A 25,715-nucleotide genomic window follows, 5' to 3' on the forward strand; every position below is an offset into this window, starting at 1 on the left:
TGGATTCCGCCACCACGGACCATAACTTATGGTAGACGAATCCATAACGGAATTCTTAGATATCCCAAACCTTGTACACCAAACCTTGACAACAGAAGTTCACCTCAACACTAATCATTTCATCTTCAATTTGCGTAATAGCGGCTGTCCAAGTTATTTTTATTGATGATGACCTATTCTCAGGATAGGTCATCAATATTAGATCGGCGGGGGTCCGACACCTGGCACCGCCGCCGATCAGCTGGTTGAAGAGAGGGCAGCGCTCCGTGCCAGCGCTGCCTTCTCTTCATTGTTTATCTGCTCTCCATTGTAACAGCAGCAGCGATCAGCGTCATTACAAGAAGCCGCTCCATTCACTTCCATGGACGGCTCTGTAGTATACATTTGAATAGGAACCAGCAGTCCCATGGAAGTGAATGGAGCGGCTTCTTGTAATGACGCTGATCGCTGCTGTGGTTACAATGGAGAGCAGATAAACAATGAAGAGAAGGCAGCGCTGGCACGGAGTGCGGCCCTCTCTTCAACCACTGATCTTAGGAGGTGCGGGTGTCAGACCCCCGCCGATCTGAATATGATGACCTATCCTGAGGATAGGTTCATAAATAGTAAAAAAGCTGACAACCCCTTTAACTATTGATACACTACAGAGGGTTCTGGATAGATTAGAGGCTTGGGCAGAGAAGTGCAGATGAGGTTTAACACTGACAAATGTAAGGTTATGCACATGGGAAGGAATAATGCAAGTCACCCGTACATACTAAATGGTAACACACTCGGTAACACTGACATGGAAAAGGATCTAGGAATTTTAGTGAACAGCAAACTAAGCTGCAGAAACCAGTGTCAGGCAGCTGCTGCCAAGGCCAATAAGATAATGGTTTGCATCAGAAGGGGCATAGATGCCCTTGTGAGAACATAGTCCTACCACTTTACATATCACTAGTCAGACCACACATGGAGGACTGTGTACAGTTCTGGGCTCCTGTGAACACGGAAGACATAGCAGAGCTGGAGAGGGTCAGAGGAGGGCAACTACTGTAATAACTGGAATGGGGCAACTACAGTACCCTGAAAGATTATCAACATTAGGGTTATTCACGTTAGAAAAAAGACGACTGAGGGGAGATCTAATTACTATGTATAAATATATCAGGGGTCAGTACAGAGATCTCTCCCATCATCTATTTATCCCCAGGACTGTGACTGTGACGAGGGGACATCCTCTGCGTCTGGAGGAAAGAAGGTTTGTACACAAACATAGAAGAGGACTCTTTACGGTAAGAGCAGTGAGACTATGGAGCTCTCTGCCTGAGGAGGTGGTGATGGTGAGTACAATAAAGGAATTCAAGAGGGGCCTGGATGTATTTCTGGAGTGTAATAATATTACAGGTTATAGCTACTACAGAGGGGTCGCTGATCCAGGGAGTTATTATGATGCCTGATTGGAGTCGGGAAGGAATTCTTTCCCCTAAAGTGGAGAAAATTGGCTTCTACCTCACAGGGTTTGTTTTTTTTTGCCTTCCTCTGAATCAACTTGCAGGATGACAGGCCGAACTGGATAGACGGAGGGCTTTTTTCGGCCTTATAAACTATGTTACTATTCACAATAAGGGCTCATGCACATGTGCCCATGCTGTGGACCGCAAATAGAGGGTCCGCAATGCCCGGGCACCAGCCCGTGTGCCCGCTGTTCATGGATGTGCTTAAGCTCTCCTTATGCTTCTCTGGACTTCAAGAATGGGTCCGCATTCTATGATACGGAGAGCTACGCGGGCTGGTGCCCGTATATTGCAGATCCACTGTTTGTGGTGCGCAATATGGCCACAGGCCACACATGAGCCTTAGCAGTTAATTGTGACCAGGGGGTGCCCAAACTTTTGCATGTCACTGGAATATAACTGATCTAGAGCACGGCTTTTATTCTCCCTCTGCCATACTGGGAGGAAGAACATGCTGACTCAGATAACAATGTGTCAACGACTATATTAATAACCAAGGTATCATTGTCTATGTAATAACGTGTCCATGTAATAAGCATTTAGCAACAGAAGAGCAGATTCGGACATGTCCCCCTGTGTCCACGACTCGCAGGGGGGATCGTATATCTGGAGGGCACTATTGTCCCAGTCACATTAGGTTAAATAAACTCTTTCACAATGTCTGAGCGGCTACAATTTCCCCAAGACGCGGCATTTCCGTTATAACCTTCCGACCAGATTCCGCTAAACCATGCCGAATAGTCAGGATTATAAATAAATGACATGGTACAGGGGGTTCTATCGGGTCATATCACATAAGTAACCCTATAATATGCTTTGCCTTCCCATAGGGTACACAGCTGGTGACTTGAGGGTCCATAGCATTCGGGGGGTGCTGTGTGGTATAACTGAGGGGCACCAGTAAAGGTCCAATAGTAAACATGCATAATATAGTCAGTATCGGCAAAACGCAGCATACTGAAAAAGATAGATACATGGAAACTGTCAGCATGCTGCTGTCGATGGATATGTGATTGCTGATATCTGCCTCTCTTTAGTACTTTGAGCCCTGCTGCGGGTCTGATTGGTTCCCTCCAATAGCCAGGACTAGTGAGCGCGCTCAGCTGTTTGCATGGCTCTGAGTGCACGCTCATTCTGCTGATCATAATGGTCACACCTGGTTCATTAATACCAATAAAAATATTTATATTTGTATACCTGCTTGCTGATGGTTTCCAGCATCAATTTTAATTTTTCATTGAATAGAATAGAAATGGAGTAAAGAAATACATTTTTCATAGTGTATGGATATGCAGTGTTTTGTATTTCCAATATAGCCAATGAAAACTGAGTGAGAAGCTGCCCATATAGACTGGCATATGAGGACGAGACCCACCCTGTGTGCAGCCCCTGGGGGGAATATTTGCCATGAAGATCTCCATAGACTATAATAAGGGACAAAACACTCCAATAGGAGGCTGTAAGGGAGCATGGCTGGAGATAAGGAGCCCCACTGCATCTCAGAGAGTACAGGTAAGAATATTAACCCCCTATGTCATAAATATCGTCAATGCACTCAAGGACAAAATATGCAAACCCCCCTCTCTATAGCTGATGCCCCCCCTACTCTTCCTAGGTCAGGTTTGCACCCTAATAAAAACCGTTGTACCTGCATCTACAAGGCCAATATCTCAGGTGCTTGTGGAGTTGGAGCACACAGGTCTTATCCAGCATAATTGTCTCCTAAAATACTCTGTGCTGCTGAAAGCCCCTAAATAACACACCTCCCCCAAGATCAGCATGCTGCTCTTCTAAAAATACGCTGCGCTGTTAGAAAACCCTGATTCTACTGTTATGCGACCTCTCACAAGATCAGCAAACTCCTCTCCTGAAATCCTCTGTGCTGCTGTGGATCCTGCTCTCCATTTTACACGCTCACCTCGCACAAGGTCAGCATGCTCTCTTCAGAAGTACTCTGTGCCGCTGGGGATACGGGATCCTGCTTCTTCCATTAAGTAACACTCCATGTTTGACCTCTTATAAAATTAAATTATTACTTATGTCCTGAAATACTCTGTGCTGCAGAAAAATTATTATTTAAGTCAAAGTCTCTCAAAGACAAAAAAAAAAAAACATAATAAAAAAAAATCTGCCTGCTCCTCTTCTGAAATACTCTGTGCTGCTGGAAGTCCCTCCCTCGTGTGGGAGGTCAGTCTTCAACTTACAGTCTGTAACGCTCAGTCCTCATTCACAGGTCCGTGATGAAATCCATGACGATTTCTGTGAAGAATCCGTGTTTGGCCCGTGTGTCCGTTTTTGCTCGCTGTGTGTCATCCGTGCTCCACGGACATTGCACAGCTGAAAATGTATTTTAAGAGCACCTCCTCTTAATGGTCAGTGAAACATGGGTGAAACACGGATGGCATACATGTTGCCTCCATGTTTTTCATGGACACATTGACTATAATGGGCGTGAAGGATCTATAAACACGGACAATATAGGTCATGCTTCCGTGCAAAAACATGGATGATTAAAGTGAATGGGTACGCGTACTGTCCGTAAATCACTGACATGTGAATGCTCATAAAATCACTCATATCTCCTGAAATACTCTGTGCTGCTGGGGTACAAATTCAATATATAATATCCACTCAGGCTCATCTCACAACGCTGCCCCTGTTTCCCATAGGAGCGGACACCAGTAAATGGCCAGTTCCCTGGTGTTGGGGACGCAGGGCCTGCGCCGCGGGCATTCTTTAGGAGTGGAGCCCGCACGGCATCTCGTCAGTATCTGAAAGAACAGCTAATCAGCGCTCAGCACCAGCACAATCCTCGGATTATCCCGTGTGTACACAGCCATTACAGAATATGGCAGCGCTCCATCGCCAGCGGCACATTGAGAACATTCCTGCGCAGCGCTGACACACTAACCGTCCCCCAGTGTCCCACTAAGACACCAGACATGTGACTTCTTGTTTACAATGGCGGTATTAAAAGTATGCGCCCCCTCTAGAACTCGAGGTCCTGGCATCCCTAGTGGTTTACGAAATGATGTTCCCAAGAAATGACCCCGCAAAGTGCTGACCTCAAAGACACAATGTACAGGTATCCTGAAATACTCTGTGCTGTTGGGGGAGCCCTGCTACTTTCTCTACGTAATTCTCAATCTGTGACTACCCACAACATCAAGACAATCCTCTCCTGAAATACTCTGTGCTGCTGGGGACTGTGCACCTGACATTATGTCTGCGACCTCCCACTTGTCTCCATCATTCTCCTCCAGTCAGAATAGTACAGCTGTCACATGTGTCCCTGTACTTACCATCATGACAGCTGAATAGTGAGTGCAGCTCTGGAGTATAATACAGGATGTAACTCAGGATCAGTACAGAATAAGTTATGTATGTACACAGTGACAGCACCAGCAGAATAGTGAGTGCAGCTCTGGAGTATAATACAGGATGTAACTCAGGATCAGTACAGAATAAGTAATGTAATGTATGTACACAGTGACTGCACCAGCAGAATAGTGAGTGCAGCTCTGGAGTATAATACAGGATGTAACTCAGGATCAGTACAGGATAAGTAATGTATGTACACAGAGACTGCACCAGCAGAATAGTGAGTGCAGCTCTGGAGTATAATACAGGATGTAACTCAGGATCAGTACAGGATAAGTAATGTATGTACACAGTGACTGCATCAGCAGAATAGTGAGTGCAGCTCTGGAGTATAACACAGGATGTAACTCAGGATCAGTACAGGATAAGTAATGTATGTACACAGTGACAGCACCAGCAGAATAGTGAGTGCAGCTCTGGAGTATAATACAGGATGTAACTCAGGATCAGTACAGAATAAGTAATGTAATGTATGTACACAGTGACTGCACCAGCAGAATAGTGAGTGCAGCTCTGGAGTATAATACAGGATGTAACTCAGGATCAGTACAGGATAAGTAATGTATGTACACAGAGACTGCACCAGCAGAATAGTGAGTGCAGCTCTGGAGTATAATACAGGATGTAACTCAGGATCAGTACAGGATAAGTAATGTATGTACACAGTGACTGCATCAGCAGAATAGTGAGTGCAGCTCTGGAGTATAACACAGGATGTAACTCAGGATCAGTACAGGATAAGTAATGTATGTACACAGTGACTGCACCAGCAGAATAGTGAGTGCAGCTCTGGAGTATAATACAGGATGTAACTCAGGATCAGTACAGGATAAGTAATGTATGTACACAGAGACTGCACCAGCAGAATAGTGAGTGCAGCTCTGGAGTATAATACAGGATGTAACTCAGGATCAGTACAGGATAAGTAATGTATGTACACAGTGACTGCACCAGCAGAATAGTGAGTGCAGCTCTGGAGTATAATACAAGATGTAACTCAGGATCAGTACAGGATAAGTAATGTAATGTATGTACACAGTGACTGCACCAACAGAATAGTGAGTGCAGCTCTAGAGTATAATACAGGATGTAACTCAGGATCAGTACAGGATAAGTAATGTATGTACACAGTGACTGCACCAGCAGAATAGTGAGTGCAGCTCTGGAGTATAATACAGAATGTAACTCAGGATCAGTACAGGATAAGTAATGTATGTACACAGAGACTGCACCAGCAGAATAGTGAGTGCAGCTCTGGAGTATAATACAGGATGTAACTCAGGATCAGTACAGGATAAGTAATGTATGTACACAGTGACTGCACCAGCAGAATAGTGAGTGCAGCTCTGGAGTATAATACAGGATGTAACTCAGCATCAGTACAGGATAAGTAATGTATGTACACAGTGACTGCGCCAGCAGAATAGTGAGTGCAGCTCTGGAGTATAATACAAGATGTAACTCAGGATCAGTACAGGATAAGTAATGTAATGTATGTACACAGTGACTGCACCAGCAGAATAGTGAGTGCAGCTCTGGAGTATAATACAGGATGTAACTCAGGATCAGTACAGGATAAGTAATGTATGTGCACAGTGACTCCACCAGCAGAATAGTGAGTGCAGCTCTGGAGTATAATACAGGATGTAACTCCGGATCAGTACAGGATAAGTAATGTATGTACACAATGACTGCACCAGCAGAATAGTGAGTACAGCTCTGGAGTATAATACAGGATGTAACTCAGGATCAGTAATGTAATGTATGTACACAGTGACTCCATCTTTTGTGTAATTATATAATTAGTGTAATGAGGCTTTATCTCATTGATCATATTAATAACAATGTCTCTTATACTCCAGTCCGCGGTCTGGTTGTTCGGTGTGTGTATAATAACTTGCTGATTCACCATTCCTCAGATATCTCTCCTCCCTTCGACAGGCTCCAGAGGTGGGGTGGTCAGAAGTATCAGGCAGGGGACAGTGTCAGGGATGTCATGGTCTCTATGTGAGTTGGCGCAGAGACGTTCTGGTTAAACAATAACAATAGAAGAATTTCATGATAGGAGCCGGATGGAAGAGAGTCGTGTAATCAGCACAACTCCGCACAAAACGGACAGGAGCCGCCGTCCGAGAAGAGGCTTGTGCTTTGTACTGCTACAGAAAAGATGGCATCCCCTTCACTGAGTGGGATAAGGGATAGAAGCTCTAGGAAGGTGACAACCACAATTCTAAATCTGATATGTGCTTAGATGGTTGTCACTTCCCTTTCCCCACACACAGACTTCAGCCACGTACTGCAGATTCAGCCTCTGTTCACACCAACATTGCAGCTTCTGTTTATCGTACCAAAACTCCACTGACTTCCATTCAAAACTGCAGAGACTGATGTCAGTGTGAATAGAGCCTTACCTGCACTCGGAAAATGCCAATCAGAATCTTACTGGTTGCTATGGCAATGCTCCCTGACACAATGTATCCATTTAAAGATCCATTCAGAATTGAACATGTGCATGTTAGTAAACAGTGAGCTCCGGCCTGATACAATGTATAGTCTGTGTACATTACAGCGTGGGCTCTATATTCCATCAGCCTGTGGGGAGTATTTCCATGACACCTTTTTTCCCATTCAAGCCAACAGTTGTCAGACTCCTCCCTGCTACATGTGCATTCCCATCCTAAAATGTATAGGCCCCTTAACTGGTCTCCTCCAGGGGTTATCAGTGAATTATTAGAATAGCTTGACTTAAAGGGGAGGTTCACTCTGAACAGTCTTTGTTCAGTGACCTTTTAATTATATTTTCTTCTCCACTCATGTCTAAAGCTTTACAACTCTAGCATTCAATGGATAAGCCATACATAGGTGAGAAATACTTCAGGGTAGAATGCTCCTTTAACTATCAGGTCCCGTGTCTGGGTGGAGCTAAGATGTCATCCAGCCAGCAGAATTTTGAATGCAGCTCTGGATGTGACTGGAGTACAAATGTAGAAGTGAAATCATTTTTAGTGAGATCTTGAAGAAATGCTTTAAAGGTCAGAGACGTCTATGACTCCAGGTTGGTATCTGTGACGGTTATTACAGACAGGTGATTCGGCCCCTCTTCTAGGATCCCCAATCCCGCTGTACAAGTTCATTCAGGACGCGTCTATCAATGTGGAGAAAGTTGAAAGTAGCACACTAATTTGAGGCGTAACCGTTTTCCCGCCTCACGCTGTTAGGACATGTTGGTCGTCTCTAGGGCTGGAATCCCTTTGGCAAGTTAAGCAAAATATTTTTTGTGTGTGTGTCACCCAGGTAAGTACGCCCGGCGGGCACCCAGGGGGCTGACAGAGTGATGACTATTACAGGGGAGGTTCCCAGGCTCAAAGATACAAAGCAAGTGAACCGAAACTGCATCCCTGTCAAATCCCAAATGCAAAAGGTTCTACAATTCTTCCTGCATCAATCAGTCCAAGGAAGGTGAGGGGGGGGGGGCGACGACCTGGAAACAGAAACCCCTGCCTCTGAGATACCTTGGTCTGACAACCACTAATGATCACATGGCAAACACAAGCACCAGGGTGACCAGGGATCACAATCCACCTGGAGAAAGGGCCAACCGAAAAACCAAGTCCGGCACTGCTGTATCGTTACTGTATGGAATGAATACAGAAATCACTGACGCATTTTGGGCTACACTAGCCCTAAGGCTACTTTCACACTTGCGGAAGAGTGATCCGGCAAGCAGTTCCGTCGCCGGAATCTGCATGCAAACGGACAGCCTTTGCAGACGGATCCGGATGTGGATCCGTCTCACAAATGCATTGCAAGGACAGATCCGTCTGTCATACGGACAAACGGATTAGTTTCAATTTTTTCCCCCACAATTTTAAAGGTCTGCGCATGCGCAGACCGGAAGGACGGATCCGGAACTAATACATTCCTATGGAAAAGAATGCCGGATCCGGCATTCAGGTAAGTGTTCCGTTTTTTTTGGCCGGAGATAAAACCGGAGCATGCTGCTGTTTTATCTCCGTCCTGAAAAGTCAAAAAGACTGAACTGAAGACGTCCTGATGCATCCTGAACGGATCGCTCTCCATTCAGAATGCATGGGGATAAAACCGATCAGTTCTTTTCCGGTATTGAGCCCCTAGGACGGAACTCAGCGCCGGAAAAGAAACACGCTAGTGTGAAAGTACCCTTATCTCAAAGCTTCTTGACATTGACAGTTACAACATTAAATAATAAAATCAAGGGGATGAGCAACCAATCAAATCAGAGAATTAATAAAAATGGATAAAAATAATTACAGAAACTTTCTCAAATTATTTGTGTCAATTTTTATTGATTCTCTGATCTCATTCCCCTTGATTTTATTATTTAATGTTGCAAATGTCTATGTCGAAAGCTTTGAGAAAAGGCTAGTGTAGCTCGAAACGCGCCAGTCTTTTCTGTATTTATACCAGCAATGCCAGGCAAGAGTTTTCTTTTAATAACGATCAAATATTTCAATGCTCATCAAAGTGGTCAGCCATGTTTCTGCACACCCTGTTTGGCCGCCTCGGTACCTACAGTACTTCACTATTAGATCCAATCCCTCTCTCCTTTTTCTCTGCTGGAGGGTCAGGCTTTAATGTAAATCTTTAGGCTAGGGCTACAAGTCGCTGAAAGGACACAACCTGCCTACAACTTGCTGTCGCGCGACTATTTTAGAGCTGGGATTTGGCTGTGAAAACACGCAGAGTCGCAGCCATGTGGCGGGTGAGTCATGTGTAGAGCGACTTACATTAAAGTCAATGGAGTAAAAGTCACGCGACATGTGACCTGTGACAGCAGAGTTGGATTTTATGTGACTGTTCGCATCTCAGGTGCAGCATGTCGCGTGTCTCACAGGAATGCCATTGATATACATTATATGAAATGTCACGACTTTCTTATCGCGCGGCACATGTCGCAGTGTAGCCCTCACCTTAATCTACTTCTAGAATTATAATTATTAACTAGGAAGTTTATATAGAAAAGGGTCTATAGGCATTGTCCATAGCAGTGAGCAGCATGAGATGTTTTTGGTACAGCTCAGTAAGGAAAATGTGACTCTGCTGGTTAAGAACTTACTAGTAATGGGTTTATCAGAAAATAACACTAAAAGACGGAAAGGAAAGGAAAAGGAAATCTAAAAAAGTATTACCAAATATTCAAGGTCAAACAAAATAATAATAATAATAATAATACGGCTTCCAGCCACCACTAGGGGGAGCTCATTGCATACTGATTTACACACAGACCTGAATATAATGAATTGTATATATTAAGCTCCGAAGCACCCTCTAGTGGTGGTTATTGTTATGCAGTTGACTGATAGTGGAGGGACAAAGGATTCAGATATGTTCCAATACCTTCTAATCATATGGCAATACCATGCAATGTGCCGTGCTGCAGCTGTAGGCACAGGTTTGATTGAGGTACAACATTTGTTAAAATTAAGTCACTGTGGCTAGTTTAAGACCACAATGGAAGGTGTCGTTTTACAATATGATTTCTAGCTACAGTATATTTGCCTGCAAGTGCAGCGCTTTTCGGAGCAGGAACCCTGACTACAGGCGATGTCCAATGTCCACTGCTCAGCCAGGCAAGTCCTCGGCAGCTAAAAACACGAGGTCAAAAAAGGTGAGGCCAAAGCTTACAGTATCTGTCCTGTCGTAATAACTTAGTGATTGTTTGCTTCATGCTGTTTTCTCATGGTTGGGACTGAAAGAGGAAAACACAAAGAACTCACCAAGAGGTCAGAAAATCACAGCTCTAAACGGCACCAAATGGGAACTGATAGGAAACAAAATTATATAAATGGCCTTCAACAAAACAGCCGGTCACTGGCTGAGCTTCCATTAGATATGATGGATTCTTGGCTGCAGCAGAAATGAATGCTACTCGGGAGAGAGGACTATGATAACGGCAGACAATTGTTACCCAAAAAAGGAGAACTGGAGGACAAACTTAAGTTTCAATACAAGATGTTAATATCTAATTACTTCTGGGAATATTGTAACCTTCTATTGCTAAATACTTTGCATCCCCACATATCCCTTGGTTGAACTTGATGGACTTATGTCTTTTTTTAACCGTATTAACTATGTAAATAGGTTTATGGTAATTTGCAAATATTGCATTATTACAAATGCTACTGCCTCCTATGTACAAGAATATAACTACTATAATACTGCCTCCTATGTCCAAGAATATAACTACTATAATACTGTCTCCTATGTACAAGAATATAACTACTATAATACTGTCTCCTATGTACAAGAATATAACTACTATAATACTGCCCCTATGTACAAGAATATAACTACTATAATACTGCTCCTATGTACAAGAATATAACTACTATAATACTGCTCCTATGTACAAGAATATAACTACTATAATACTGCTCCTATGTACAAGAATATAACTACTATAATACTGCTCCTATGTACAAGAATAGAATTACTATAATACTGCTTGTATGTACAGGAATATAACTACTATAATACTGCTCCTATGTACAAGAATATAACTACTATAATACTGTCTCCTATGTACAAGAATATAACTACTATAATACTGTCTCCTATGTACAAGAATATAACTACTATAATACTGCCTCATATGTACAAGAATATAACTACTATAATACTGCTCCTATGTGCAAGAATATAACTACTATAATACTGCTCCTATGTACAAGAATATAACTACTATAATACTGCTCCTATGTACAAGAATATAACTACTATAATACTGCCTCCTATGTACAAGTATATAACTACTGTAATACTGCTCCTATGTACAAGAATATAACTACTATAATACTGCTCCTATGTACAAGAATATAACTACTATAATACTGCTCCTATGTACAAGAATATAACTACTATAATACTGCTACTATGTACGAGAATATAACTACTATAATACTGCTCCTATGTACAAGAATATAACTACTATAATACTGCTCCTATGTACAAGAATATAACTACTATAATACTGCTCCTATGTACAAGAATATAACTACTATAATACTGCCTCCTATGTACAAGTATATAACTACTGTAATACTGCTCCTATGTACAAGAATATAACTACTATAATACTGCTCCTATGTACAAGAATATAACTACTATAATACTGCTCCTATGTACAAGAATATAACTACTATAATACTGCTCCTATGTACAAGAATATAACTACTATAACACTGCTCCTATGTACAAGAATATAACTACTATAATACTGCTCCTATGTACAAGAATATAACTACTATAATACTGCCTCCTATGTACAAGAATATAACTACTATAATACTGCCTCCTATGTACAAGAATATAACTACTATAATACTGCTCCTATGTACAAGAATATAACTACTGTAATACTGCTCCTATGTACAAGGATATAACTACTATAATACTGCTCCTATGTACAAGAATATAACTACTATAATACTGCTCCTATGTACAAGAATATAACTACTATAATACTGCTCCTATGTACGAGAATATACCTACTATAATACTGCTCCTATGTACTAGAATATAACTACTATAATACTGCTCCTATGTACAAGAATATAACTACTATAATACTGCTCCTATGTACGAGAATATACCTACTATAATATTGCTCCTATGTACTAGAATATAACTACTATAATACTGCCTCCTATGTACAAGAATATAACTACTATAATACTGCTTCTATGTACAAGAATATAACTACTATAATACTGTCTCCTATGTACAAGAATATAACTACTATAATACTGCTCCTATGTACAAGAATATAACTACTATAATACTGCTCCTATGTACAAGAACATAACTACTATAATACTGCTCCTATGTACAAGAATATACCTACTATAATACTGTCTCCTATGTACAGGAATATAACTACTATAATACTGCTCCTAGGTACAAGAATATAACTGCTATAATACTGCTTCCTATGTACAAGAACATAACTACTATAATACTGCTCCTATGTACAAGAATATAACTACTATAATACTGCTTCTATGTACAAGAATATAACTACTATAATACTGCTCCTATGTACAAGAATATAACTACTATAATACTGCTCCTATGTACAAGAATATAACTACTATAATACTGCTCCTATGTACAAGAATATAACTACTATAATACTGTCTCCTATGTACAAGAATATAACTACTATAATACTGCTCCTATGTACAAGAATATAACTACTATAATACTGCCTCATATGTACAAGAATATAACTACTATAATACTGCTCCTATATACAAGATTATAACTACTATAATACTGCACCTATGTACAAGAATATAACTACTATAATACTGCTCCTATGTACAAGAATATAACTACTATAATACTGCCTCCTATGTACAAGAATATAACTACTATAATACTGCTGCTATGTACAAGAATATAACTACTTTAATACTGCTCCTATGTACAGGAATATAACTACTATAATACTGCTCCTATATACAAGATTATAACTACTATAATACTGCACCTATGTACAAGAATATAACTACTATAATACTGCTCCTATGTACAAGAATATAACTACTATAATACTGCCTCCTATGTACAAGAATATAACTACTATAATACTGCTCCTATGTACAAGAATATAACTACTATAATACTGCTGCTATGTACAAGAATATAACTACTATAATACTGCTCCCATGTACAAGAATATAACTACTATAATACTGCCTCCTATGTACAGGAATATAACTCCTATAATACTGCTCCTATGTACAAGATTATAACTACTATAATACTGCCTCCTATGTACAAGGATATAACTACAATAATATGCTTCTATATATATATGACATGAGCTACTATATTACTGTTATATGGATACCTTGCGCTTCTTTTGAACACAAGCCTATAGGGCACAGCAGAGACAATACCTATATCATAGACAGTGTGTAAAATCCTGCTAATCTGATTGAAAACAACTACTCTCAGTGTGTGTGGCCATACAAATACAGTCAGGGGATGCTGGAAGTTGTAGTTTTGCAACGTTACCCAGAGCAGCTAGTAGAGAGATGTGTCTGGTGCGGGATGATGAGAGTGCTGATGGCTGTGGTGACGGTGTGAGAGCAATGATGAGCGGAGCACTCGCTGACATCACTGCGTCCTCTGCGATTACTGCAGCCACACAAGGGGCCGCGCTGAAACCTTTTACAGAATATTTTGTGTTTGGGACTTAATTGTCCATAAATAATCGCCTCTCCCTAGAGACCAGCAATAAACTCTGCACTGGAGCTGCGTACCTTCACTTCTGCTCATGTCACTTAAAGGGGTATTCTCGTTATAACAAGTTATCCGCTATCTACAAGTAGGGGTCCTACTGCTGGGATGTATAACGCGTTTCGTAGGCGGTCGGCCTCCTCCATCAGTATCTTCCAGATTCAGTGATGTAGATTGGATGCCGCTGTTACAATCTATCGGGATATATTTTCTCCCCAAATTTATTAGATAAAATTATATTTATTTACTATTTACTGGATTCCATGAGAAAAAATACCCTTAGTGGGATTGCACCAGCGGCAAACAATAGGCTGCATTTGCATTCTCGGAAAACGAAAGGTGGATTTACTCGGGTAGATTAGCGGAAACGAAGATTACGTAGTGTAAAAAAGGAGGAAGCGATGATCACATGGATCATCACCTCCTCGTCAAACAGCGGATCGGCGGAGATGCCGAGTGTCGGACGCCCGCCCATCAGATATTGATGACCTATTCTGAGGATGTCATCAATATTTATGGCTGGACGCGCGCAGGGCCCAGTTGGAGGTGAAGGCTGCCTGGCCCTGTCAATCTAGTGTAGCAGGGCGTGGCCAGAGGCGGGAGAAGGGAGCCTCTAGGAGCATGGGCAACGCCCCCCCTGCACCTAGAGGCTAATTAGCATATTTTAAAAGTTATGTTTCTGGAGTAACGGGGGCATAGATACAAGTAGGAGTAGACTAGTTAGGTTCAGCTGACATTAGCACATCGCTAATGTCAGCTAGTTTAGTAGGGTTAATTCTGGTGACAGAAACCCTTCAGTAATGCATGTACACAGTGACTGCCCCAGCAGAATAGTGAGTGCAGCTCTGGGGTATAATACAGGATGTAATTCAGGATCAGTACAGGATAAGTAATGTATGTACACAGTGACTGCACCAGCAGAATAGTGAGTGCAGCTCTGGAGTATAATACAGGATGTAACTCAGGATCAGTACAGGATAAGTAATGTATGTACACAGTGACTGCACCAGCAGAATAGTGAGTGCAGCTCTGGAGTATAATACAGGATGTAACTCAGGATCAGTACAGGATAAGTAATGTATGTACACAGTGACTGCACCAGCAGAATAGTGAGTGCAGCTCTGGAGTATAATACAGGATATAACTCAGGATCAGTACAGGATAAGTAATGTATGTACACAGTGACTGCACCAGCAGAATAGTGAGTGCAGCTCTGGAGTATAATACAGGATGTAACTCAGGATCAGTACAGGATAAGTAATGTATGTACACAGTGACTGCACCAGCAGAATAGTGAGTGCAGCTCTGGTGTATAATACAGGATGTAACTCAGGATCAGTACAGGATAAGTAATGTAATGTATGTACACAGTGACTGCACCAGCAGAATAGTGAGTGCAGCTCTGGAGTATAATACAGGATGTAACTCCGGATCAGTACAGGATAAGTAATGTAATGTATGTACACAGTGACTGCACCAGCAGAATAGTGAGTGCAGCTCTGGAGTATAATACAGGATGTAACTCCGGATCAGTACAGGATAAGTAATGTAATGTATGTACACAGTGACTGCACCAGAAGAATAGTGAGTGCAGCTCTGGAGTATAATACAGGATGTAACTCAGGATCAGTACAGGATAAGTAATGTATGTACACAGTGACTGCACCAGCAGAATAGTGAGTGCAGCTCTGGACTATAATACAGGATGTAACTCCGGATCAGTACAGGATAAGTAATGTAATGTATGTACACAGTGACTCCACCAGCAGAATAGTGAGTGCAGCTCTGGAGAATAATACAGAATGTAACTCAGGATCAGTACAGGATAAGTAATATAATGTATGTACACAGTGACTTCACCAGCAGAATAGTGAGGGCAGCTCTGGACTATAATACAGGATGTAACTCTGGATAAGTAATGTATGTACACAGTGACTGCACCAGCAGAATAGTGAGAGCAGCTCTGGAGAATAATACAGAATGTAACTCAGGACCAGTTCACGATAAGTAATGTATGTATACAGTGATTGCACCAGCAGAATAGTGAGTGCAGCTCTGGAGTATAATACAGGATGTAACTCAGGATAAGCACAGGATAAGTAATGTATGTACACAGTGACTGCACCAGCAGAATAGTGAGTGCAGCTCTGTAGTATAATACAGGATGTAACTCAGGATCAGTACAGGATAAGTAATGTATGTACACAGTGACTCCACCAGCAGAATAGTGAGTGCAGCTCTGCAGTATAATACAGGATGTAACTCAGGATCAGTACAGGATAAGTAATGTAATGTATGTACACAGTTACTGCACCAGCAGAATATTGAGTGCAGCTCTGGAGTATAATACAAGTATAATACATGAACTTAAGATAAGTAACATAACTTTTCATGTAGATCCATTCTAAAAACTATAAAATGTTTTTAGAGGAGTCTTTGTCTGGCTTTACTCTGTCCTGTAAATTACACTTTCCAGTGACAATGTAAGAATCAGTGATCAAAAAAATATTGTATGAACTGTCATAAAGTCTGCTTATCCCATCCATATAGGTTGCTGTATGTTCGTGGACACACACCGACGCCATTATTTTGCTTCGGCCTCTAGTGCCCAAAGCTTAAACACACATTTACATCATCAGGTGACCTCCAATATTCCTATAATCATAATATGCATAAAATAAAACAAAAAAACTGGACAGCCCAGAAGAGCATGTGACAGTTGCAGGTCACTCTACATCACCACCTGGTGGACAGACAGAGCGCAGCAGTCTTTAATTTATCAAATTGTTGGTGTTTATTTATTTTTTATAAATTAACCTTAATTCTTCTATAATAAAAAGTTCCACAACTTTCCTATATACTTTAGATGCTAATTACCACTTTTAAGAACTCTGCTTGCTGTCCGGTAATGAAATTAGTCTTGCTTACAGCTAAAAACTGAAAACCTGTACAGACTTGATACTTTGGTATCCAGTTTAATTCATGCACTATAAACTCAGCATATCATGTTGGTCTGGTAGTTTGCTACAATGTATCAGTGCAAGTAAAAGATATCAGCAGGCCGTTTAGCTGGTGGTAGTTTTGTTGACCGGATACAACTGTAGCAATGAGAAGTATCAGGTCAGGATGGGTTTTCATTCTCTGGAGCTAAAGGGGAATATTCTTATTAGCGGAAAGGAAGCAGAGATCTGGGGAATGATGAGGAGTTGAGCTACAAAGTATATTACAATGTGTCACTCCAACATCATTTCATCAGGAACTCCACATGGTATTTCTGTCTGGCACCAGACGAGCAATTATAAAAACTGCTAACAGAACGCAGACCTTCCCATACGATTCCCAGATTATGTGCGCCTTTAATTACAGGTGCGACTGTGAGATGATCACCTGTCCTGCAACATCCAATCACAATATATACAAGCTGCTCAGGAGGTAATAGGGCAAATATGCAGGAGCATGACCCCCCCCCCCCCCCCCCCCCCCTGTAAATAAAGTACAAGGACCAAATGTAGATCCCAAGGTCACTTCTAATATTCTTATAATGCACAGTAAGGAGCACATTACCCGTTATAATACAGATACCAGCTGCAGCAGGAGAGGACGGGGGTCCTTCACTCATATATAATGCTTATCCATTTCAAAGCTGTTCTGCAGTAGCTGAAGTGTGTATAATGTTGTTCTGCAGCAGCTGAGGTGTGTTATGATGCTCTGCAGTATTTCAGGTGTGTGTACTATGAGACATGTATTAACATGTATTAAGAGGTTCTGCAGCAGCTGAGGTGTGTATTATAAGGCACAGATGCACATGATGTGTGTATTATGAGGTTCTGCAGCAGCTGAGGTGTGTATTATAAGGCACAGCTGCAGATGATGTGTGTATTATGAGGTTCTGCAGCAGCTGAGGTGTGTATTATAAGGCACAGCTGCAGATGATGTGTGTATTATGAGGTTCTGCAGCAGCTGAGGTGTGTATTACGATTTTCAGCTATGGCCGAGGAGTGTGATATTAAGCTCTGCGGCAGCCAAGGTGCGAGCTATGGGGTTCTGCAGCAGCTGAGGTGGGATTTATGAGTTCCAGCAGGTAAGTTGTGTGCATAATATACTCCTCAGCTTCTGCAGAACCTCAAGCATCTTGTGAAAGAAGAATCAGGACTTAACTGTATCTCACTGACATGAAGCCCCTCTTCAACAAGGCTGGGGCAGGGGGAGATAGCAGCGGCGGCAGTCAGGAACACATATGGCAGATATATCATTATAATGTATACAATATCTAATAACATTATAACAATGTATATAATTGTATATAATACACTCCTGATATCCGCTGTATCTGCAGAGCGTTCTGTTTCTGACCTGTGCGCTCAGGCATCGCAGTCTATTATAAGCGATTACGCAATCCAGGGCCTGAGGGTATTAAAGTTAATAAAATTCACCTCTCACTTTATGAGCTGTAGAAAATGCATTTGGCCTCTAGGCCTATGTCGTTATATGTGCAGAGACCCTGCGAGGATGACTGATGACATCCTTGTGTATAATATATCATTCATAATGTACATGCGTTTAATGAGGGGAGATCGAAGTCCCTGCATGACTGAATGCGATTGCAAGTAAGTCAACTTTTCTAATAGTCCTTATTACAAATCTCCTACCGTTTTGTGTATACAGTTCCTCCTATGCAGACTTTCGTCTCCATGGTTACATACTACAAACAAATTCTCTATATTCTGATCCTGCAGTCATGTAGTAGAACATCTCTTTTTTAAAATCTCTTCCTGTAGAGGCATCTGTGGCAGAGTAGCTCCATGTTATTAACTCTGCCTCTCCACAAGCAGACAACACCTACTGAGCTCTGAACCTGCATCTCCACAAGCAGACAACACCTACTGAGCCCTGAACCTGCATCTCCACAAGCAGACAACACCCACTGAGCCCTGAACCTGCAGCTGTACATATAAGAAACACCCACTGACCTCTGAACCTGCATCTCCACAAGCAGACACACCCACTGACCTCTGAATCTGCATCTACACAAGTAGGGAACACCCACTGACATCTGAACCTGAAGCTCTACAAGTAAGGAACACTCACTGACCTCTGAACCTGCATCTCCACAAGCAGACAACACCTACTGAGCCCTGAACCTGCATCTCCACAAGCAGACAACACCCACTGAGCCCTGAACCTGCAGCTGTACATATATAAGGAACACCCACTGACCTCTGAACCTGCATCTCCACAAGTAGGGATCACCCACTGACCTCTGAACCTGAAGCTCTATAAGCAAGGAATACCCACTGAGCCCTGAACCGGCATCTTAACAAGTAAGGAACACCCACTGACCTCTAAATCTGCAGCTCTACAAGCAAGGAACACCTATCGAACTCTGAACCTGCATCTCCACAAGTAGGGAACTACCACTGACCTCTGAACCTGCAGCTCTACCATACCTCCCAACTTTCTGGATGTTCAAAGAGGGACACTTATGGTTCAATGCGTGAAAGATCAATTTTTCTTGCATATTTATACACTTCAATCGTTTTCACTTACGAAGTAGTGCACAATTTATCTGACTATAGAAATGATTAAACTTCAAATTGCATCAAGCAATGAAATAATATACAAGGTGGGCTCTAATATACCTATAGGAGCCAGACAAACACTTTCTGGATCAATATTATAAATGCAATAATGAAAATCTATACCTCAGATCAAAAAGAAAGACATTTATGGAGCAAAGAGGGACAGAGGGACTTACATCAAAAAGAGGGACACTTGGGAGGTCTGGCTCTACAAGCAGGGAACACCTATTGAACTCTGAACCTGTAGCTCTACAAGCAGGGAACACCCACTTAGCCCTGAACCTGCATCTTCACAAGTAAGGAACACCCACTGACCTCTGAACCTGTAGCTCTACAAGTAGGGAACACCTATTGAACTCTGAATCTGCAGCTCTCAGATCAGGGAGCACCCACTGAGCCCCGAAACCTGCAGCTCTACAAGCAGAAAACACCCACTGAGCTCTGAACCTGCAATAGCACAAGTAGGGAACACCTACTGAGCACTGAACCTGCAGCTCTACATGCAGGGAACACCCACTGAGTTTTGAACTGTGGTTAGTTTCTCAGTGGTCTTTTCTGCATCCAGTTCATTTATTTGCCTTTAAAGGCTATCCTCCTTTAGCATCATCACACAACATTGTTGTTCCATGAATAGTAATTTTAACTAAAACTATGGTAATATACAGCCTATACAGATGTAAGGGAAAGGTGAACAAGGGGAGGCAGCTGGCTAGGACACATAAAAAGGTTCTTACCATGTGATCAAAAGGATTGACCACTAGAGACCAGGGACAAAGAAATTAATAACACTGAACAATATAGAAACATAGAAACATAGAAACATAGAATGTGTCGGCAGATAAGAACCATTTGGCCCATCTAGTCTGCCCAATATACTGAATACTATGGATAGCCCCTGGCTTTATCTTATATAAAGGATGGCCTTATGCCTATCCCATGCATGCTTAAACCCCTTCACTGTATTTGCAGCTACCACTTCTGCAGGAAGGCTATTCCATGCATCCACTACTCTCTCAGTAAAGTAATACTTCCTTATATTACTTTTAAACCTTTGCCCCTCTAATTTAAAACTGTGTCCTCTTGTAGCAGTTTTTCTTCTTTTAAATATGCTCTCCTTCTTTACCGAGTTGATTCCCTTTATGTATTTAAAAGTTTCTATCATATCCCCTCTGTCTCGTCTTTCTTCCAAGCTGTACATGTTAAGGTCCTTTAACCTTTCCTGGTAAGTTTTATCCTGCAATCCATGTACTAGTTTAGTAGCTCTTCTCTGAACTCTCTCTAGAGCAGGGGTAGGCAACCTCCGGCACTCCAGCTGTTGTGAAACTACAACTCCCAGCATGCATACTTGCTCTGCTCTTCTAAAAACTCTTATAAAAATGGATGGAGCATGCTGGGAATTGTAGTTTTACAACAGCTGGAGTGCCGAAGGTTGCTGATCCCTGCTCTAGAGTATCTATATCCTTCTGGAGATATGGCCTCCAGTACTGCGCACATTACTCCAAGTGAGGTCTCACCAGTGTTCTGTACACCGGCATAAGCACTTCACTCTTTCTACTGCTTATACCTCTCCCTATACATCCAAGCATTCTGCTGGCATTTCGTGCTGCTCTATTACATTGTCTTCCCACCTTTAAGTCTTCTGAAATAATTACTCCTAAATCCCTTTCCTCAGATACTGAGCTCAGGACTGTGTCAAATATTCTATATTCTGCCCTTGGGTTTTTACGCCCCAGGTGCATTATCTTGCACTTATCCACATTAAATTTCAGTTTCCAGAGTTCTGACCATTCTTCTAGTTTTCCTAAATCCTTTTCCATTTGGCGTTTCCCTCCAGGAACATCAACCCTGTTACATATCTTTGTGTCATCAGCAAAAAGACAAACCTTCGAGGCCTTTTGCAATATCACTTATGAAGATATTAAACAAAATCGGTCCCAGTACAGATCCCTGTGGAACCCCACTGGAAACATGACCTTGTTTTGAATGTTCTCCATTGACTACAACCCTCTGTTGTCTGTCACTCAGCCACTGCCTAATCCACTCAACAATATGGGAGTCCATGCTCAATGACTGCAGTTTATTGATATATAGATAGTAAACTAAACAGTGTACTAAACCAATGGATACCAAATACAGTGGTACAAAACCACAATGGATACCAGGGACTGTGGCACTAAACCACTGGATAGCTGGGACTGATGCACCATACTACTGGACACCAGAAACGATGGTACCACTGGCAGCAATGAGACTAGGGTAATAAACCACTGGCAACCAGGGACTGGGGCACTAAACCACTGGCTACGAGGTACTGGGGCACTAAACCACTGGATACCATAATCTGAGTCATCATAATACTGACTAATGAATGAGGTCCTAAACCAATGAATACTGAAAACATGAACTTTATTCAATGGACACAAAGGTCTTGAGCTTTAAGGGGGTTTTGCAAAACTTTTTAAGTGATGACCTATCCAGAGGATAGACCGAGACCTCCACTGATCAGCACTTCTGTGAGCGCCACGGCCTTCTCTCTGCTTTCCCTAGGCCGGTGACAACATTGAAGTGAATAGGACTGAGCGTGATACCAAGCACAGCCACTATACTATGTACAGAGAAGGCCGTGGCGCTCCTGTGACTGCTGGTGCCTTCTCAAAAGGGTGATCATTGGGGTCCTGGGTGTCGGACCCCCACCGATCAGATACTGATGATGACCTATCCAGAGGATAGGTCATCAGTTAAAAAGTTTTGGAAAACCCATTTAAAGCTCAAGACCCATCAGTTGCAAAGAGTTGGAGAACCCTTTTAAACCACAGGTCACAAGGAATTGGGTCATTAACCCACTGGATACCAGGACTATGGTGCTAAATCACTGGAAACCAGGTACTAGGGTATAAAACAACTGGACACCAGCAACTTGAGCTCTAAACCACAGGATTCTGGGGCTGGGGTAACATTCTAGGGTACAGCAAAGGAGAAAAGTCATCTCCAATTTCTTTATTCCTTTCCATAAGGGACTTGCACCCTTTTTGAGCTGAGAGCATCTAACATCCCCACTCCTGTTCCCTTCCCCCATGAGACTTCTATGATACGAAATCCACCATAACTTTCCTTGTATGTCACGTGTCTCTTATTTCTATGGGATTGTCCATCATTTTGATGTTTCATCGTTTTGTTACATTTATAAATAAAAAGAATAACACTGTATAATCCAGAACAAAGAAACTCAGTGCAAATGTAATAAATGCACAACCCCCGCCTGCATCGGCCGCATGCAGGTGCGTTCAGAGCGCGCACCTGGCACCGTTCTGTACAGCAGACACCTTATAAGTCACCTCAAGCTGCTCCAGACACTATAAAGAAAGCCAGACAGTCTAAGGAGTAAAACAAAGGAAGTCGGGACTTGGACTGCAGCATCTTCCAGGCAGACCATCCACTGCTGCAATGGGCAGATTACAGGCATATACTGATCTGCAGAGTAGTCAGGTCATTGCACATGGTGAGGGGGTCACGCTCTGGTTTCCGACCTTTGCACTGTCAACAAGTCCTTTTATAGGCACCATCGCTGAGCAATGCACCACCTATGCATAGGGTTATGTATGCACAGGGGTGCCTTAGGTGATAGCTGACATTGCTTCTTCTCCTTCCCTAATTAAAGAGTGGAAAGTACAGAGAAAGATTGTGCATCTGCCAGAACACTGCCCCCTATAGTCAGGGGTGAGGGATGCCTCATTTTGCCTCATGCCCAGGCCTCCAGCAGGGGAAGCTCGCTAGCCAAACATGGACCCTGGGGGTCACCGGAGCAGAGGCTGCTCTTACATAGAGACCCCCGACTATAGAGGAGTCCTCACCCCCTTATCATCAATGTGTAGTAAGCGGGGTATGGACAGGTATATTTGGAGACATATAGAAGTTTACTTAGGGAAGAACCCCCAGATTTCTTCTCCCTTGTCTCTGATAATACAGCTATAAAAAAAAAATCATACACAGATGAGAGGGGGTCCCATGGTGGAGATCAAAATACCCCTCGACCTTAGGGACCCACTCTCTCCAAGAGCCCGATAACAGAGCTCTAATACGGGAGCAAATAATACATCTAATCCATTGCTGCCCCCCGAACTGTGCAGCCCTATGCAGGAGCCCAGTTTGCCCTGATTATGGCCTATAGAGAATATTAATGGCAGATCCCCCAGTGGAATGAGACCCTGCAATGTCCAGCCCCCATGTCCCTATAGATGCAGGTGAGGCTCCACACCACAAGCTATGCCCCCATTATGTTTCAGAGCAACAAGTGACCCCCAAAAACTGAAAGCACCTAATGTCCTATATCCGGGGAAATGCGCATCAATAAGAACCATAATAATCCTACACATAATGCAGTTGGGGAGTGGGGGGCGTCCATGCAATATCCCCCGCACCCCACCTCAGAGGGTCCTGTGTGCAGCCTGGAGCCCTGAACCCCACATTTATTCAGAGCACCTTGACAGATACCCCAATAAAAAGCAATGCCCCTTCCCTCCCCTCAGAGACCCCCACAAGAGCCGGGTACCTGTCAGTCGCTCCTGGCTGCCCCCGTAGTCGGCGTCCCTCCTCTTGGCGCACGTGCCCTGCCCCTGCACCAGCGCCTGCAGGGGGAGCTCTGCCCCGGGGCTGGGGTAGCAGCGCAGTCCGGCGGCGCAGCGGGCGGTGTACACCCCGCACGACTCCCCCTCCGGCCGGGCACACACCGAGCAGCAGCCGCAGCCCGGGGCCCGCACCAGCTCTGCACACGGGGTGCGGGCGGAGGCTGCGGGGCAGGCGGCCAGGCGCTCCGGGGTGCACTGTGGGCAGCGGAAAAGGACCTCTGCGGCGGATGGGGCGCACACAGAAACCAGCAGCAGTAGCAGGTGCCCGGGGTGATGCATCCTGAAGCGGGGTCACCGGAGAGACAGGCACACAGCTGGGTCTGAGGTTGCCCTGACACTTGGGTAAGTTACCTGGTCCTCCTCCTGCCTGGTACTGGGTTCTGCCTAGACCCCTCTGCTCTTCTCGGAAGTCTTTCCCCTACCCCTGGACCTCCCTGATTCTGCAGTTTACCCCCTGTCTGCAGTCTAGTCCCCCTCGCACTGTATTGCCCTGTCTATGGTTGCAGCTTCTGTCCAGTCTATACCTGTGCTCTGTAGCACTTTCTGCACTGTTACCCCTGCCTGCACCCTTGCCCCTCTGCCTGCACCCTTGCCCCTCTGCCTGCACCCTTGCCCCTCTGCCTGCACTTTGCTTCCCCTGCCTGCACTCTGTTGCCCCTCTGCCTGCACTTTGCTTCCCCTGCCTGCACTCTGTTGCCCCCCTGCCTGCACTCTGTTGCCCCTCTGCCTGCACCCTGTTGCCCCCCTGCCTGCACCCTGTTGCCCCCCTGCCTGCACCCTGCTGCCCCTCCGCCTGCACTCTGTTGCCCCCCTGCCTGCACCCTGTTGCCCCCCTGCCTGCACTCTGCTGCCCCTCCGCCTGCACCCTGCTGCCCCTCCGCCTGTATCCCCCCGGAGTGCAGTCAGACACTAGTTTGCAGCTGGAGCTGGTTCAGCACTTTGCTCCTGTCTCTCTCACTTCTCCCTGCACCTTTCATCTGCTTTTATTTCTCCTCTGCTCCCCTCCTGTCTCCTCCTCCTCCCACCCTCTCCCTCAGTCGCTCTCTTTGTGGCTGCTATGTCTCTTTCCCTCTCATCACAGTCTCCCTGCTATATAGCACTATAGGGGATCTCTCTCCCAGCAGACGCACACTCTCGGAGCTCCGTACACAGATATTATTCTTACAGGATCCGTCCGCGGTGGCCTCACTAGACACAATGAGATATGTGCAATTGCTAGAAAATTCACATAGAGAATGCAATCAAATGTACTTGACACACCCAGTACCCCAATAATAGACCTCTGAGACCCCACAACCTAAGACCCTGGTAATAAACTTTATAATCAGACCCAATACGCCATTCAC

The 25,715-nt window shown here is 43.5% G+C and overlaps 1 protein-coding gene across 1 annotated transcript in view; it reads right to left on the reverse strand.

Moving 5' to 3' along the window:
* The window catches only part of IGFBP2 (insulin like growth factor binding protein 2), a 42,739-nt gene extending 17,624 nt beyond the window's left edge, over nucleotides 1-25,115 (reverse strand). The window contains exon 1 of the mRNA XM_040441843.1: nucleotides 24,294-25,115. Within this exon, the coding sequence (XP_040297777.1) occupies nucleotides 24,294-24,648 (355 nt within the window). The 5' untranslated portion in view covers nucleotides 24,649-25,115. The remainder of the gene's footprint in view (nucleotides 1-24,293) is intronic.
* Between the last annotated feature and the right edge of the window lie 600 nt (nucleotides 25,116-25,715).

The sequence above is a fragment of the Bufo bufo genome, chromosome 7 (assembly GCF_905171765.1).
Source record: "Bufo bufo chromosome 7, aBufBuf1.1, whole genome shotgun sequence".
In the NCBI taxonomy this organism is placed as follows: Eukaryota; Metazoa; Chordata; class Amphibia; order Anura; family Bufonidae; genus Bufo; species Bufo bufo.